Source organism: Mustela putorius, unplaced genomic scaffold, assembly GCF_011764305.1.
Source record: "Mustela putorius furo isolate JIRA1106 unplaced genomic scaffold, ASM1176430v1.1 tig00000551_pilon_pilon_pilon, whole genome shotgun sequence".
In the NCBI taxonomy this organism is placed as follows: Eukaryota; Metazoa; Chordata; class Mammalia; order Carnivora; family Mustelidae; genus Mustela; species Mustela putorius.
Genome location: NW_025421412.1, coordinates 4979439 through 4993432, shown reverse-complemented (window position 1 = coordinate 4993432; position 13994 = coordinate 4979439). Strand labels below are relative to the sequence as shown.

Here is a 13994-nt window from a genome sequence, read left to right as displayed (position 1 = left end):
ATATACAAATGGCTAACAGACACATGAAAAAATGTTCATCATCACTAGCCATCAGGGAGATTAAAATCAAAACCACATTGAGATACCACCTTACACCAGTTAGAATGGACAAAATTAACAAGACAAGAAACAAGTGTTGGAGAGGATGTGGAGAAAGGAGAACCCTCTTACACTGTTGGTGGGAGCGCAAGTTGGTGCAACCACTTTGGAAAACAGTGTGGATATTCCTTAAGAAATTAAAAATAGAGCTACCCTATGACCCTTCAATTGCACTGCTGGGTATTTACCCCAAAGATACAGATGTAGTGAACAGAAGGGCTATTTGTACCCCAATGTTCATAGCAGCAATGGCCACAGTCACCAAATTGTGGAAAGAACCAAGATGCCCTTCAACAGATGAATGGATAAAAAAGATATGGTCCATACATGCAATGGAGTATGATGCCTCCATCAGAAAGGACGAATACCCAACTTTTGTAGCAACATGGACGGGACTGGAAGAGATTATGCTGAGTGAAATAAGTTAAGCAGAGAGAGTCAATTATCATATGGTTTCACTTATCTGTGGAGCATAACAAATAACACAGAGGACATGGGGAGATGGAGAGGAGAAGGGAGTTGAGGGAAATTGGAAGGGGAGGTGAACCATGAGAGACTGTGGACTCTGAAAAACAATCTGAGGGTTTTGGAGGGGAGGGGGTGGGGGTTGGGAGAGCCTGGTGGTGGGTATTAAGGAGGGCTTGTATTGCGTGGAGCACTGGGTCTGGTGCATAAATGATGAAACATTTCATAAATGATGAAACAGTGAAAAAATTAAATTAAATTTAAAAAAAAAGAAAGAAGAAAAGTGTAAATCCCATAAGGCGAGATGTCACATCATTTTATTAGGCCTTTGTAAAGTCCTAGTGCTGAAGGCTATTCTGAGTAATAGAGGTGTGGGGTGATGGTCTGAATTCCATTCCGTGTGCAAGTCTTCCTAATGCATATGGCAGGGTTGAAATGTGAGGGAACAGATCACTTTAATGTGAGATGACGACTTTCTCTTGTCTCCACAGGAGAACATGTTGTTAAAGTGTATCTAACTTCCAGTTCCCTTTTGTGTGCATTCCCGTGATGTTGTGGGCAGAGGGATCCAGGCAGAGGCACCTGCAGGCTCCCGGAACATGCCGCACACCACCCTACCTTCCTGAGGTGCTTCCCCAACCTCAGAGGGCCTCTCCTTCCTTACGACGGGGCCCACCACTCTTTGGGCTGTTACCCAAATTCATTCATTAGGTTTTTGTCTACTGAGCACTCTGGGTGAGGCACTTTTTTGGGCCCTGGGGACATGGTCAGAAGCACCATTAAGTTCTGGCCCCCACCCAGTTCACCATGAGGCAGGGGGATGGGCCAGTCCCATGTAAGGAAGCGCCCTGCAGCACAGTGGGCTTACAAGACCAGGCCACAGCCCCTATTCAGGGTGTCAGGGGCCTAAGAGAATGACGGATGGCAAGGGGCTAGCCAGGTGAAGTTGTGGCGAAGGGTGTGCCTGGCAGGGATCCAAAGGAGAAGGGATGACAAGTGAGCCTGGCAGGGCAGGGGGGTCACTGCGCACAGATCTAATCCGGGGCAGGAGCTTAGGGACCACCTAAGGGCATGAGGACTTTGAGAAAGGCATGATCCTTCCCCTGAATGGGCCACAGGGTGAGTTTCTTCCAAATGCTAACTGCGTAGACCCTCTGACTCAGCGAGTCTCTTGGTGCAGCATTTATCCTGCAGATAATATCACAAGTGTAGGAAATGATACAGCACCAAAAACAGCCCTTGCCAAACCAGACTTAATAACACATTAAAAATTACCTAAATGCCGTCGATTTGGAACTGGTTGGAGAGTGATACATTTCTAGCCGACGACTGTGTGGCTGGGTGGAGTGGGGAAGGGCCTGGCTTCATTTCCACTCCTTGGTATCCTTCAAATACTGTGCGTGTGCACGTATGACCAATTCAAAACTAAGCAAATACAATGTCTTCATTTCGGGTGCGTGTCCTAGCTGCTTTAGTCTCGGTGACATCAGTGGGGTCATGAGGTTTTGTTTCTCCCCGTAGATGCAGTGGGCAGAAATTCTGTTATCTATGAGGTGCAGAGCAGCGGTGAGCAGGGCAGGACCCAGCACCCATGTCTACCCACCGTCCCGGCGGACAGTGAAGGACACTGCAGGAGTCACGACAGCTAGTGAGAACTAGTGTGGCTTTGTGTCCAGTCCCTGAAAACTGGCCTCTACCACACGGCGTGTTTGGCAAAGATACTGACTTTATCTATTCATGGGATAAGCAGGTAACATTGGACCTTGGAGGATCACACTCCACATTGGCCGTGCACATTCAAGATGGATTCTACCTTTTTTAAAGATTTTATTTATATACTTGATGCAGAGAGAGACAGCGAGAGAGAGAACATAAGCAGGGAGAGCAAGAGAGGGAGAAGCAGGCTTTCTGTTGAGCAGGGAGCCCGATGCCAGGCTCAATCCCAGGACCCTGGGATCATGACCTGACCTGAAGGCAGATGCTTAAGGACTGAGCCACCCAGGCGCCTGGGGCTTCACATTTTTAAATGATCTCTGTAAGAATTCATGAGGCAGGAAGCAAGAGATCCTATCTCAGGACAATTCTTTCTCTTGTGGTTGGAATTATTTTAATTTCCCTTGCCGTGTTTGTCCCCAAAGGTGGAGGAAGATGCTGGACTTTCTGGGGCTTTCCAAGCCCACATACACAAAGAAAGAATGAATCATGGCCAGTGTCCCAAGACAACCCAACAAAGCTGTTTTTCCCCCTGATAATGGAATGTCCAGTAAGGAGGGAATGTCACGATGGCAGCCCCGAACCTGACGCTCACTAGAGGGAAGGAGTGTCGTGGCCAAGTTAGTGTTTTCAGACTCTCTGCTTGACTTCGGGTAGCATCAGCCGGTAAATAAAGAGACAATATGGCACGTTTGGGACTGAAGGTAGCGCAACCAATAGGGTAATAAAGGCAATAAAACTGTTGTCTTAAATAGCAGCCTAGAAGTTTTATCCTCAACTGGGCTCTGTATTTCCAAGCATTCCTTTGGGGAGGTTAAACATTAACTCCGTCCATGTGGTCTTCCCTACACTAGACTCACTCCTGTTTTTGGAATTGGCTTTAAAGTTAATTTTAAAGTCACGCTTAAAAACTGATTGACAATTTTTAAACATATTTCCTTCCACAATTACTTGCATTACTTGTGAAATTTAGCTCATTTAGTTATATGCACATTTAGATTGTATATGTGACTTGTATATATGAGTTAATTATATATATATGGCTACATGTCTGTGTGTGTTTGCATGTGTACACACACTTTCAGATAAATCTCCTGAGGCCTAAAGAGAATACTCTAGAGGGAAAATTATTTTCTTTTTAAAGATTTTATTTAATTGGGAGAGAGAGAGAGCATGAGTTGGGGGGTGGAGTAGAGAGAGAGGGAAAAACAGACTCCCCACTGAGCAGGGAGTCCGACGAGGGGCTCAATCCCAGGACCCTGGGATCGTGACCCAAGATGAAGGTGGACCCTTACAGCTGGAGCCACCCAGGTGACCCTGTGAAAATTATTTTCAAAGAAAATTTGTAACTTGTTTCAGACAATGACTGCATCATGAGTATAAAGACTGAGTTTCTAAATTATATTAATTTGAAGAAACTGGACATTGAAGGTATGTTCTAATATTCTTTTCCTAAAGCGTAGACATTGTGATTACCTGATAAACTAGAAATTGTGATTAACAATCACCATCTCCTCTGGTAATTTCAAGCCAAGCCATCAAAACAAACAAACAAACAAACAAAATCCACCCAAAAACCAAAGAAACAAAAAGCGCACAGGAGTTCAAAATTGAGAAAAATTGGTTCATTTTCGTTTTTAAAGTTTACTTAATGTATTATTTCCTTACATGACACAAACATACATTTATGACCAAACACAAAGTTTGTTTAGACAATATTTACCCAAACATTTTAGGGACCTTGGGCTTTTCTCACAACCTTTTCCTCTAACACCTGTGCAGGTCTGTGCGTACACCACCTAAAATCCTTGCTAAGTGATCTGAAAAAGTTTGCCATCTCAGTGCATTTTCCAGAAAACAGAGCTTGGCAGTTCTCTTTCCTTCGATTGGAAAACAATGGGCTGGGCAGAGAACATGAGCAACGCTCGATTTGTCGTGTGTGTTGAACAGCTGAAGACGCGTCACGCAGGCTGTGAGCTGGGGTCGGTCCTCCCTCTCATCCAGGGACCCGCGCTCTCCAGCGGTTGTGCGGGAAAGAAGCGATCACTTACAGGCTAATCTCAGGATGGACTGAAGGCTCAGTTCCTGTGGTGCTAGAAATACAGACACCGAACCAACAGCCAGGGAATGTGGGTCCCGTCTTTTGGAATAACAACGTTCTTTTTGGGTGTGTGTGTGTGTGTGTGTGTGTGTGTGTGTGTGGGGGGGGGCTCTATAATTGTCTGTAAAGTGAACATCAGACGGGGCGAGCTGTGTAATTCAGGCTGAGCTCGGAAATGGATGAATTCCATGATCCTGTGAGGAAAGTACAATGTCTACAGCAGCTTGGTGTCTCAACCAGCTCCGAGGAGGACACGGGGCCTCACAGAGATGTCGAATCCGGATGAAGCAGGTACACACCGTCGTTAAGTAAGATTTCACTTGTTCTGGGAGATTCTTCCTTGCCGGACCCTTCCTAACTGAAATTTCCCAATTCGCGTTCTCACTCACCTTACCCCCTTCCCGGCCCCCGTGCCGGCTGTAAGCCCTTCTGCGTCTCACCGGCCACTCACAGGTCCAGGAAACCTGCCGAGGATGAGTCTTTCACCCCCCTGCGTGCTCCAGAGAGAATCTCGGACAGTTTGATTCAACCGAAGTCCACGCTGACCAACTTGCCGTCCCGGTGGCCGGCACTGCCCCTCCATTAGGGTCGCATTCAGCGGTTCTGTCTTGAGCAAGGAGTGACTCTGCATCCTGGGGGTTCAGAGAGGACCAGACCTCGCTGTCAGACATAGGAGGGTCACTTGTGCTGTAGGTTAACAGGCGACTGTGGGCTGATGTCCCTCGCAGCCTCTCTGGGACGTGGCCTCAAGGAGGCCAGCTTTTCTGCTTTTCTGCTCAGTCCACCTGCAGGGCTCACCTGCCCGATGCCAGGTCAGGAAATGGCCCCAGGTGTGGCCCTTGTTGGCTCTTTGGAGCAGTTCGCTCTGAGCTCGCTGCGATCCAGGCTGCACGCTTCTCCGGGCTGGTTCCACGCCTGGTTTCCTCAGTGTTCCTGGTCTGACCCCTTCCAGTTCTCTTCCATCAGGCGGGGCGTAGAGATGGAGCACAGGAGCACTCCTTGAGCTCTGTTAGAATTCCCCGAGTTGGTCTCGGGAGCAGGCTTGTGACGGGTGTGCACCCCGCTTTCAGCACGGCTGGAACTAGCTGAGTTTACCCACAGCTCCCCCTGGAATCACTCAGGAGGCAGGTATCTTTCTGCCCTGACCTGAAGGAACGTGTGGTCTTCCTTTTGCTCTGGGGTGACGGCACTTTCCAGGAGGACCATATAGACCAGAGATGGTCTCCATTAAACTCCGGATTCTGTTAGCCTCTCGGAGAGATGAAGACACGGAAACCTTCTAGAGGGCCTGACTTCCCAAAGTTCAAGTTACGGGCAGAACCTAGACATCCTAGCTGCTGTTCAGTGCCTGTTTTCTGCATTATCCCTCTGTTCGAGGCAGGTCTGAGCTGTTGGGAGCTTGTCGGAGTGGCATCGGGGAAGACAGCCTTGAGGATGAAGACCGGAACTCAGATTGGAATATGCGGATTTGAATAAACCTCAAAAAGTACCAGGTTGTAATGGAAGAAGACATCCCCAGCACACAGAGTTACTACATTGTACTTGGTTTTTGTTTTTTTTTTTTAATAATCCAGTTTCGTATTTCCTTATTTTACTCTAGTCATGCCATCTCCCCTCAAATTTCTGTTTTGACCTTATTTTTTATATATTGGTTAGGAGGTCTGGGGCTATAAATGGGCCTGGCACAAAAGCGTCATTTGGTCCCTGTGTTCTCGGCCTCCAGCGCATTCCAGGAAACGGTGAAAACATTCACGCTCTGAGGAAAATACAGAAATCGAAGGTGGCGCCGGTGTACAAATTAACACCTACGGGCAGCCGTTGGTTCCACGCACATACTCTTCTTTAATGAGAAAATCTTTGATGTTATTAACAAACAAACAAACAAAAAAACACCCTTATCAGCTCCCAGTCGTGTCGGAACTGGGTTTTGGGAGTAATCTCTCCCAGTTGGGAATGCCCTCCGTAAGACGTTAAAAAAAGTTCCTCTCTAATCTGAACAATATGCACTTCAAAGGGTCCCCCCTTGTCCTCAGGGGGGCTCCGTCCTGCTCCCGCCGCAGGCGACGCCCGCCGGCTGCAGCAGCGCAGCCGCGCCACCAGGGGGCGCGCGCCGCCACCGCTTCTGCCGCCGCCGCCGCCGCCGCCGCCGCCGCCGCCGCCGCCGCCCCCCACCAGCAGCCCCCGCACCAGCAGCCCCCGCACCAGCAGCCCACTGCGCTCCCCCCGGGGACAGAACCATAACCTTATTCTTGTCACAGCCCCCAAAGACGAAATGCAGGATTTACAGAGATTTCTCAACATAGGTCTCATCCCCGTGGTCAGGAGCCCCCGGCCGGCCAACTGTACTTTCTCCCAATAACTCAGGACAAATGCGGCGGCAGATCCTGCCGACCCGGTTCCGTCCAGCCTCCCAGCGGCGACTCTCCTAATGCTGCGACCAGGGCGCCCGCAGCCCCGGGTCCTCCGCGACCCGTGCTCCGCCGTGCGGGCAAGCGCTCAGGACGTCTCCCGGGGCTTCGCGGAGGAGGGGTGCGGGGAAGCCCGCGTGATCACCGCGGGGCGGGCTGACCCCGAATCAGCCCGACCCCACCCCTGCACTTGGAAGCGGAAGGAACCGTCTGGAATAGCTGCGCATTACGTGGAAGGAGCCCGGGGACAGAACCCACCTTGCAAAGTCTGAGCTCAGCACTGCCTACCATTAGGACAGCGTTCACCCTGACAGCGCGCGGTTTCTCCCCAATTAGCTTTTCGAACACTCCTTCAGTGATGTGTCTGCTCTATGCTTTAAAAGAAAAAGCGACTTTCCTTTGTCTCCTAAAACGGAATCAAAATTTAACGTATACGGAGGTACTCTTCTGGTCATCTACGTTTGTGGTCAGAACCGTTGGCCATGACCTTCTGCAGAATCGTCAAAGACAACGAGCAGTGCTAGAGAGGGATTCTCAGATAGTTAAGTTTTTTCCTAAGTGACGGGCTTACTAAGGATCATAGACATATGAAGTAGCAGGTGATTAAGATAAAAAATATTTTGCATTCAAATACTGAATCTAATATTACTAATCATCACTAAATACTAATACTATACTAATAATAATCACTAATACTGAATCTAATAACTGTCACTAATAATCTAATAACTGTCACCAAAGCTGAATCCAAAGGCTGAGATGCCCTTTTTGTAAATGACAGGAATCCTGAGTGTCAGTCTATAGGTAAAAAAGCATCTCTGAGAGGAAGAACTGAATGTCCTATAATCCCACATCCCTAAAAGACTGGATGCAGAGGATTCTCTGAAAAGGGCATCACACACTACTGGTTTGTTACCATGGAGAGGAACCTTGAACAAAACTGAGACTCCCTCGGACAGCATCTGGCAAGGAGCCATCTGTAGGAAAGTGCTTATTGAATTCTTTTTTGAGGTTGGCTCTAGAGGGGAGATCTATTCTTCTGGAAGCTGTGCATCGGATGTTCTTCCAATAGTGAGAAACCTCCATATTTAAATACGTGGAGTTTTAAGGGCAGTCTGTGTATTCTTTCAACTCTTGATGATAAATGATTATATATTTTTCACTATATAGAATGGGAAAAAAATTAAAACAAAAAGTGGAATTACTGAAGGCAAGATTAAGACCAACTTATTGGTTAATTTCTTTTCCTAGAACTGTGTTTAGCTCTATTTCAATAAGGAAGACATCCTACAAGTCTATGACCATTTGAGAACATGCAGAGTTGCCATAGGATAGCCGAGTTGCCATCCCAGGGGGCCTTAGGTTATCTGCAGCCAGATGGGAAACTAGAAAAAAAATTCTATTTCTCTACTATATTTAGTCCAATTCTGCCTGAGTACTGAGGATATTTCATTCAAAATGCATAAAGGACCTGGCATGATTCATATGTACTCCATCACAAAAGTCACAAGTCACAAAATGGTGACTTGTTTGGATCTTCATGTCTATTTGTAAGAGACGAACCACCAAAAACTGTGTGACAATGTTCGAGAATAAATGATATACCTATAAAAGTCTACCTAGTTCTTCTAGAAGTGTGACAAGCCCCTTGGTCCCTGGGAGTTGTGCTCTGGGCTAATTTCTTCCCAGAAGGATGCTATTCTTGGGGGGGTCATGTTTGGAACCATCATCAGTAATGAGAAGCCAGCAATAGAAACATCTCTCTCGTCCAGGTCCAGCAGCAAAATTCAAAGGACAGCTGAGGGAGACATTGTGGTTGCTAGTTACCAAGAAAGAGAAGAATTCTTTAAGAAGGCCTGGTCACACCTTAGAAAAAAGCTCAATCTGAAGATTAGTACCTTTTCTGTCAAAAAAAAAAAAATTGTAGAGCTCGGTAAAATGCCTTCAGAATTTATTCTGCACATTTTTTGAGAAGCTGAGCAGTGAAAGGAAGGCGAGCCCAACGGCGAGTGTGAATGAAGAGGTAGGTTCTGGGGACTGAGTGATGGGATTCTCCCCCAAGTCTTCTAGGCTCCGTGGCATTTTCTCTGGGCCCAGTGAAACAACTCCCTGTTCCTGTCTCTTTCCTGTAATGCTGAAGCCATGGCTATGAAAAAGCTGAATTTCCAAAACTCAAAGACAATTAAGATCATGAAGGGGAAGACAAATACCAGATGATTTCACTTACATTTGGGATCGAAAAAACCAACTAACCAACCAGATGAACAAACAAAAGCAAAAACTGACCCATAAATACAGAAAATAAACTGCCAGAGGGGAAGGGTGTGGGGGGATGAACAAAATAGGTGAAGGAGAGAGAGAAGTACAGACCTCCAGTTACGAAATGATTAAGTCACAGGAACAAGGCACAAGAATAGAGTTGATGAATTATAATAGTCTTATGTGGCGAAGGGTGGAAGCTACTCTTGTTGTGAGCAAAGCCTAATGTGTAAACTTGTTGAATCACTACCTTGTACACCTGAAACCAATGTAACATTGTGTGTCAATGATACCTCAATTTAAAATATATATATATATTCTCATATATATGTGTATATATATATATATATATATGGTGGACCTTCTGCCCATGTTTTCCAGAAAGAGATTATGACCCATCTTTAGCTTTCTGATGACTTTGAAAGTGTACAAGGAAGAAGAATGAATATTCGAACAAAGTAGACAACAACCTCAAAGCCTCAACAATCTCGTCCTTCATTTGAAGTTTTGTCTACTTTGAGAACCTGGTGAAAGCTCCTGACTTTCTCTAGGAAAAAAATCTAGTTACCTGTGAATGAACAAACATACAGCCTTTACGTGAAATGCCACACGTTTCTCTGAGGTTAAAAACATGGACGCCTGCTGGACTGTGATGTCGAGCAGAGGACCTCATCCTAATGACCATTTACGGGAAGTTTTTTTGTGAACATCAAGGAAATTAACAGCCTGTGCCTGATGAATTTCAGCTCAAATTTAAAGGGAGATGATGCTGGTCTATTTCCTTCCTTCTCTCCTGTTCCTTTCCTTCCTCTTTCCCCTTTCATTTTCTGTCTCTCTCCCTCTTCTCTCTCGCACTCTTGCCGTGTCTTCCCATCAGAGAGGAGCTGGAAGGTGTCTCAATGAATAACAAAAAATGGTTGGTAAGTTCATTTACATTCTACAAATCACTTTCTTATGTACAATGGCTCTTGCCATTTGATGACGGATCTCGTGCTTTTCTCTTATCCATAATCTGCAGAGCAAACACACCGGGGGGTATTTGCTATCACTAATTTACTAATGACGAGCTGTCTGATTGCTCAGAGAGAAAGTATTCGATGGAAATAGGACAAAAGCCCGTATCTTTAGACTTCACTTAGATCTTCTTCCCACAAGACTGTGCAGCACAGGAAAGAGTCAGTTCTTAAGGCAAATTCTTAATGGAGAAATGTGGTTAACTATCTCTTGACTCTAAGTCTTATCACATAGACTTAAGAACAGTATGGCTGGTGGAGAGGTGCATGAATACGGGATCTAGAACTAATCTGATACACTCTCATGTTGAACATCTCAAGATGGCACCCTTTTAGGGGGGTTCACAAAGTTTACATGAAGGAGTATGAAGGAGTCTTTCTTGTTTCTCGATACGTATGGTGGCATTTTGTCCTTACAACCTGAAAATTAGCCCTACCGCAACTGAAGCCATCTAGTGGGAAGGACCGCCCAGCACTTTTTGTACTGGGATAGTATAGAGCAACGACTCTGATTATCACTTCACCATGGCAAAGGGGCTTGTTCTCACTTGTTTACTCACCATTTACTAAAAAAAAAAAAACAAAACAAAAAAAACTACTCTTGGGGTGCCTGGGTGGCTCAGTGGGTTAAGCCTCTGCCTTCGGCTCGGGTCATGATCTCAGGGTCCTGGGATCAAGTCCCACTTCGGGCTCTCTGCTCAGCAGGAAGCCTGTTTTCCCCTCCCCTGCCTGCCTCTCTGCCAACTTGTGATCTTTCTCTCTCTCTCTGTCAAATAAATAAATAAAATCTTTTAAAAAATTACTCTTATTCTTTACATTTTATTCTGTGTCTAAATTATGTAATGCTTGTGAATATCCAGAAATTGAACACTGATATTGGTGTTTGGCCCGGTCTGAGTCATTTGCTGAAAGAAGCAAACGTTGTTATGGATATTATAAGATAAGATTGTATCTAGCCTTTGTTGTGCATCTCTAACACACACATACACACATAAACAACTTACATAGATGGTTCTTTATGCTTTTGACACTTATTTAAGGTGAAGTAACACAAAATTTCTCAGAAAAACAGCCCCATGTGAAGAAGCAGCATAAGTTAACTGGCCTTGTCACGTCCCCTGTTCTTATGTAATGCCACGATGTACACAGCATCCGACTACTGTAAGTCAGATTCAAACATCCCTCATGATTGCTAACATTTTCCCCCAGAATCATCCTTTTGCAAAGCTAATGTTGTGGGTCACGGGCACTCTGTAGATAACGTGATCTCTCCACACCAAGTTCTGAGGAAAGCATGGAAAACTACCAGGCGTATCTTCAAGGTTACATCGATCCGTAGAAGGAAACAACAAAGCCAACCAGCGTCCCCCAGGAAAGCAGAGCAGTGGGAGGGGCTGTGGGCCAGACCCCACCACCCACTGTACCTGTACAGATGAAGCTGGAGAGTCCCCCGTAGATGACTTCATCATTGTCGGGTAAAATAAACGGACACCTCGTCTGAACCTCCAAACAGTATTGCTTGCAAGGAATTGTCTTTCTGCAGTTAAACTGAGCGACTTCAAAGTACTGGGAACACAGCCAGGCTTTGTAGACAATCTGAAAAAAGAGAAGAATCAAAAATCGGGAGGGATGACAAGAGTTCTGTCTCTAACACAGGACATGCTGTACAAGGAGAAGCATGCTATGGTGCCAAGTGGATCCTAAGGAACCTCTCCTTTCCAGAAAGCTCTTGTACACAACACCAGCTGCAGGGGGTGACAACAGAGCAACAGAAGTCTGCCACAGAGCAGAACACGGGGGGAAGGAGCCTTGAGGGAATGGGAACGGGGCCACGGCACTGGAGTTGATGTAGCTCCTTTGAAAAACAACGGAGCTCATCAGAGCCTGGAGTTTCAACACCCAGTGATACAGAAAGTAAAAAACAAAACAAAACAAAACAAAAAACACCGCAATCAAATGTGTGGTCCCTTGCGGTCACCAACTGCAGTGTGCAAGGGGAGTTGGTTCTGAGCAGGAAGTCGGTCTAGCTATGCTGCCAGTGGACACTAGATGGCGCTGAGTCCCCTGCCACCAGAGCCAGCGGGTGGTGCAGACCAGCCCGGCCAGGCCAGCGAGGGCTTGGGCTCCAGGGCACAGAGCCGGGAGCCCTGGGAATTACATTGATGACTCGCGAGTGCACTGAAAGCCTCATCACCCCCAAGCCTGGAAGCACCCAAACTCGGTCAGACCTAACGTGCGTTGGTGTGTTTCGGAGGGTGGGAAGGAAACCTCACCAAAACCCCAACCTGGACCTTAGACAACACCGCCCGATGCACGTGAGTGCGTGTTCGTGTTTAGTTACTCTAAGTGTGGAACGATTGTGACCCCATTTATCTCTGTGTTTGAGAGCTATTTAGGAAAAAAATAATAATTGAAGAAAAGATCGTTTTCTATTATAAGGAAATAAACTGCACCTGAGTCCAAAGAAAACAAAGAGGAAAGCACCCATCTATGGTCCAGGTCACTGTGATTCGGGTAGTCCCCAGATCCTAGGCACCAAGGGCTGCTGTTCGTCTGATATTCGGGGAAGATTTCGTCAACTCTGTCCTACCTAGAAACGCGATGGTTTACGTTAAATGTCCGCTAAGAGCTCAGGAACCCTTGCCAACAAGAGGAAGAACAGTACCTAGTGTTTGTCAACTTTATCCTAAGCACGGTTCAGGCTCCCCCCCCCCCCCCGCGTAAATTCTCAGGACACACCTAGGAGGTAACTGTAAGTCATGCTTTGCATACAAATGATAATTAGTAATGGAAGTAAATTAAATATCCAGAATTCAAACCCACTTTCTATCGGACTCCAGATCCTATGTCTTCAAAATTATGCTATGTTTAATCTGAAAATTTTTTTTTAAGAAGAACTTGTAAAATCACAAGGAGTTGGTGGAATTGATCTGACATCAGCACCAAATGGTGAGTGCCTGGCCGATGTCTGTGTGGTGCTGAAATTTTATTCATAACTTTGCATCAGTTTGAGCAAAGTGAAACTATTCTTTGATCAAAGGTGCCTCCATGGCAGTAAATGGGAAACATGTGAAATTCAGATGTAAGTCTAGACAGCTGAGTAATTTAGTTGCTGTCATCCCTTATTTATTTATCTATTATATACTTATTTAATTTAAGTGGGCTGCACGCTCTCAGTGGGGGGCGATGGTGGCTGACCTCACAACCCTGAGATCAAGACCTGAACCAGGACCCAGAGTCGGACGCCCAAGCAACTGAGCCACCAGATATGCCCATCAGTACTTTATTTATAAGGGTTTATAATTCCTTAAAATGTGAGAGGGAAACATACAAATAATTTATAATCCCATAGGTCTTCTGAACACATCTTCACATAAAAGCATATATTAGAAAAACGATACCGCAATAGCTGAGGGAACTCCTGATTTCTTAAATTCCGTGTGGAAACAACACGGTCAGGTGTGTGGATATGGGCCACGGGGACAGAGGTGGCAAGTGGGGAAGTGCCGCCTGCTGTCAGAAAGAGGCTGGGAGGATGAGTTTTGGAAGAAAGAAGAGGGAGTGGTTGTCCAACTGCCTACAGCAGTTGCATTGTCCCAAAATGCCATCGGACATTCTGGACACAATGTATCATCTGATAGAGGACATCTGTAATATAAACCAAGCCCTGACCTAGGCATGGCGGTCTCTATCTTGTGATTCCTGGTTCTAATTTCCTTTTCTCGGTACTAGGGGAAGTGGACTGTGTACACACCGCTAACAGTAAACCTCCATTATAAGGAGCTCTGACATTCCGCATACTTCTGGGTAGTTAGATGTAGAGATCCCTCTTTGCTCTTAGGGAATGCCCCAGTTTAATTCCAGAAAGTTGCAGGTATTTTTATGGGCCAGAATGTGCTCTTCGTTCTGCCTCCTACTTTGGTTTTGCACCATTTT

The 13994-nt window shown here is 46.0% G+C and overlaps 1 protein-coding gene across 2 annotated transcripts in view; it reads right to left on the bottom strand.

Annotated features, from left to right (window-relative positions):
* NALF1 (NALCN channel auxiliary factor 1) overlaps nt 1-13994 on the bottom strand; it is a 610310-nt gene that overhangs the window by 23144 nt on the left and 573172 nt on the right. For both annotated transcript variants that reach the window (XM_045081330.1, XM_045081331.1), the window contains exon 2: nt 11483-11654. In XM_045081330.1, the coding sequence (XP_044937265.1) occupies nt 11483-11654 (172 nt within the window). The remainder of the gene's footprint in view (nt 1-11482; nt 11655-13994) is intronic.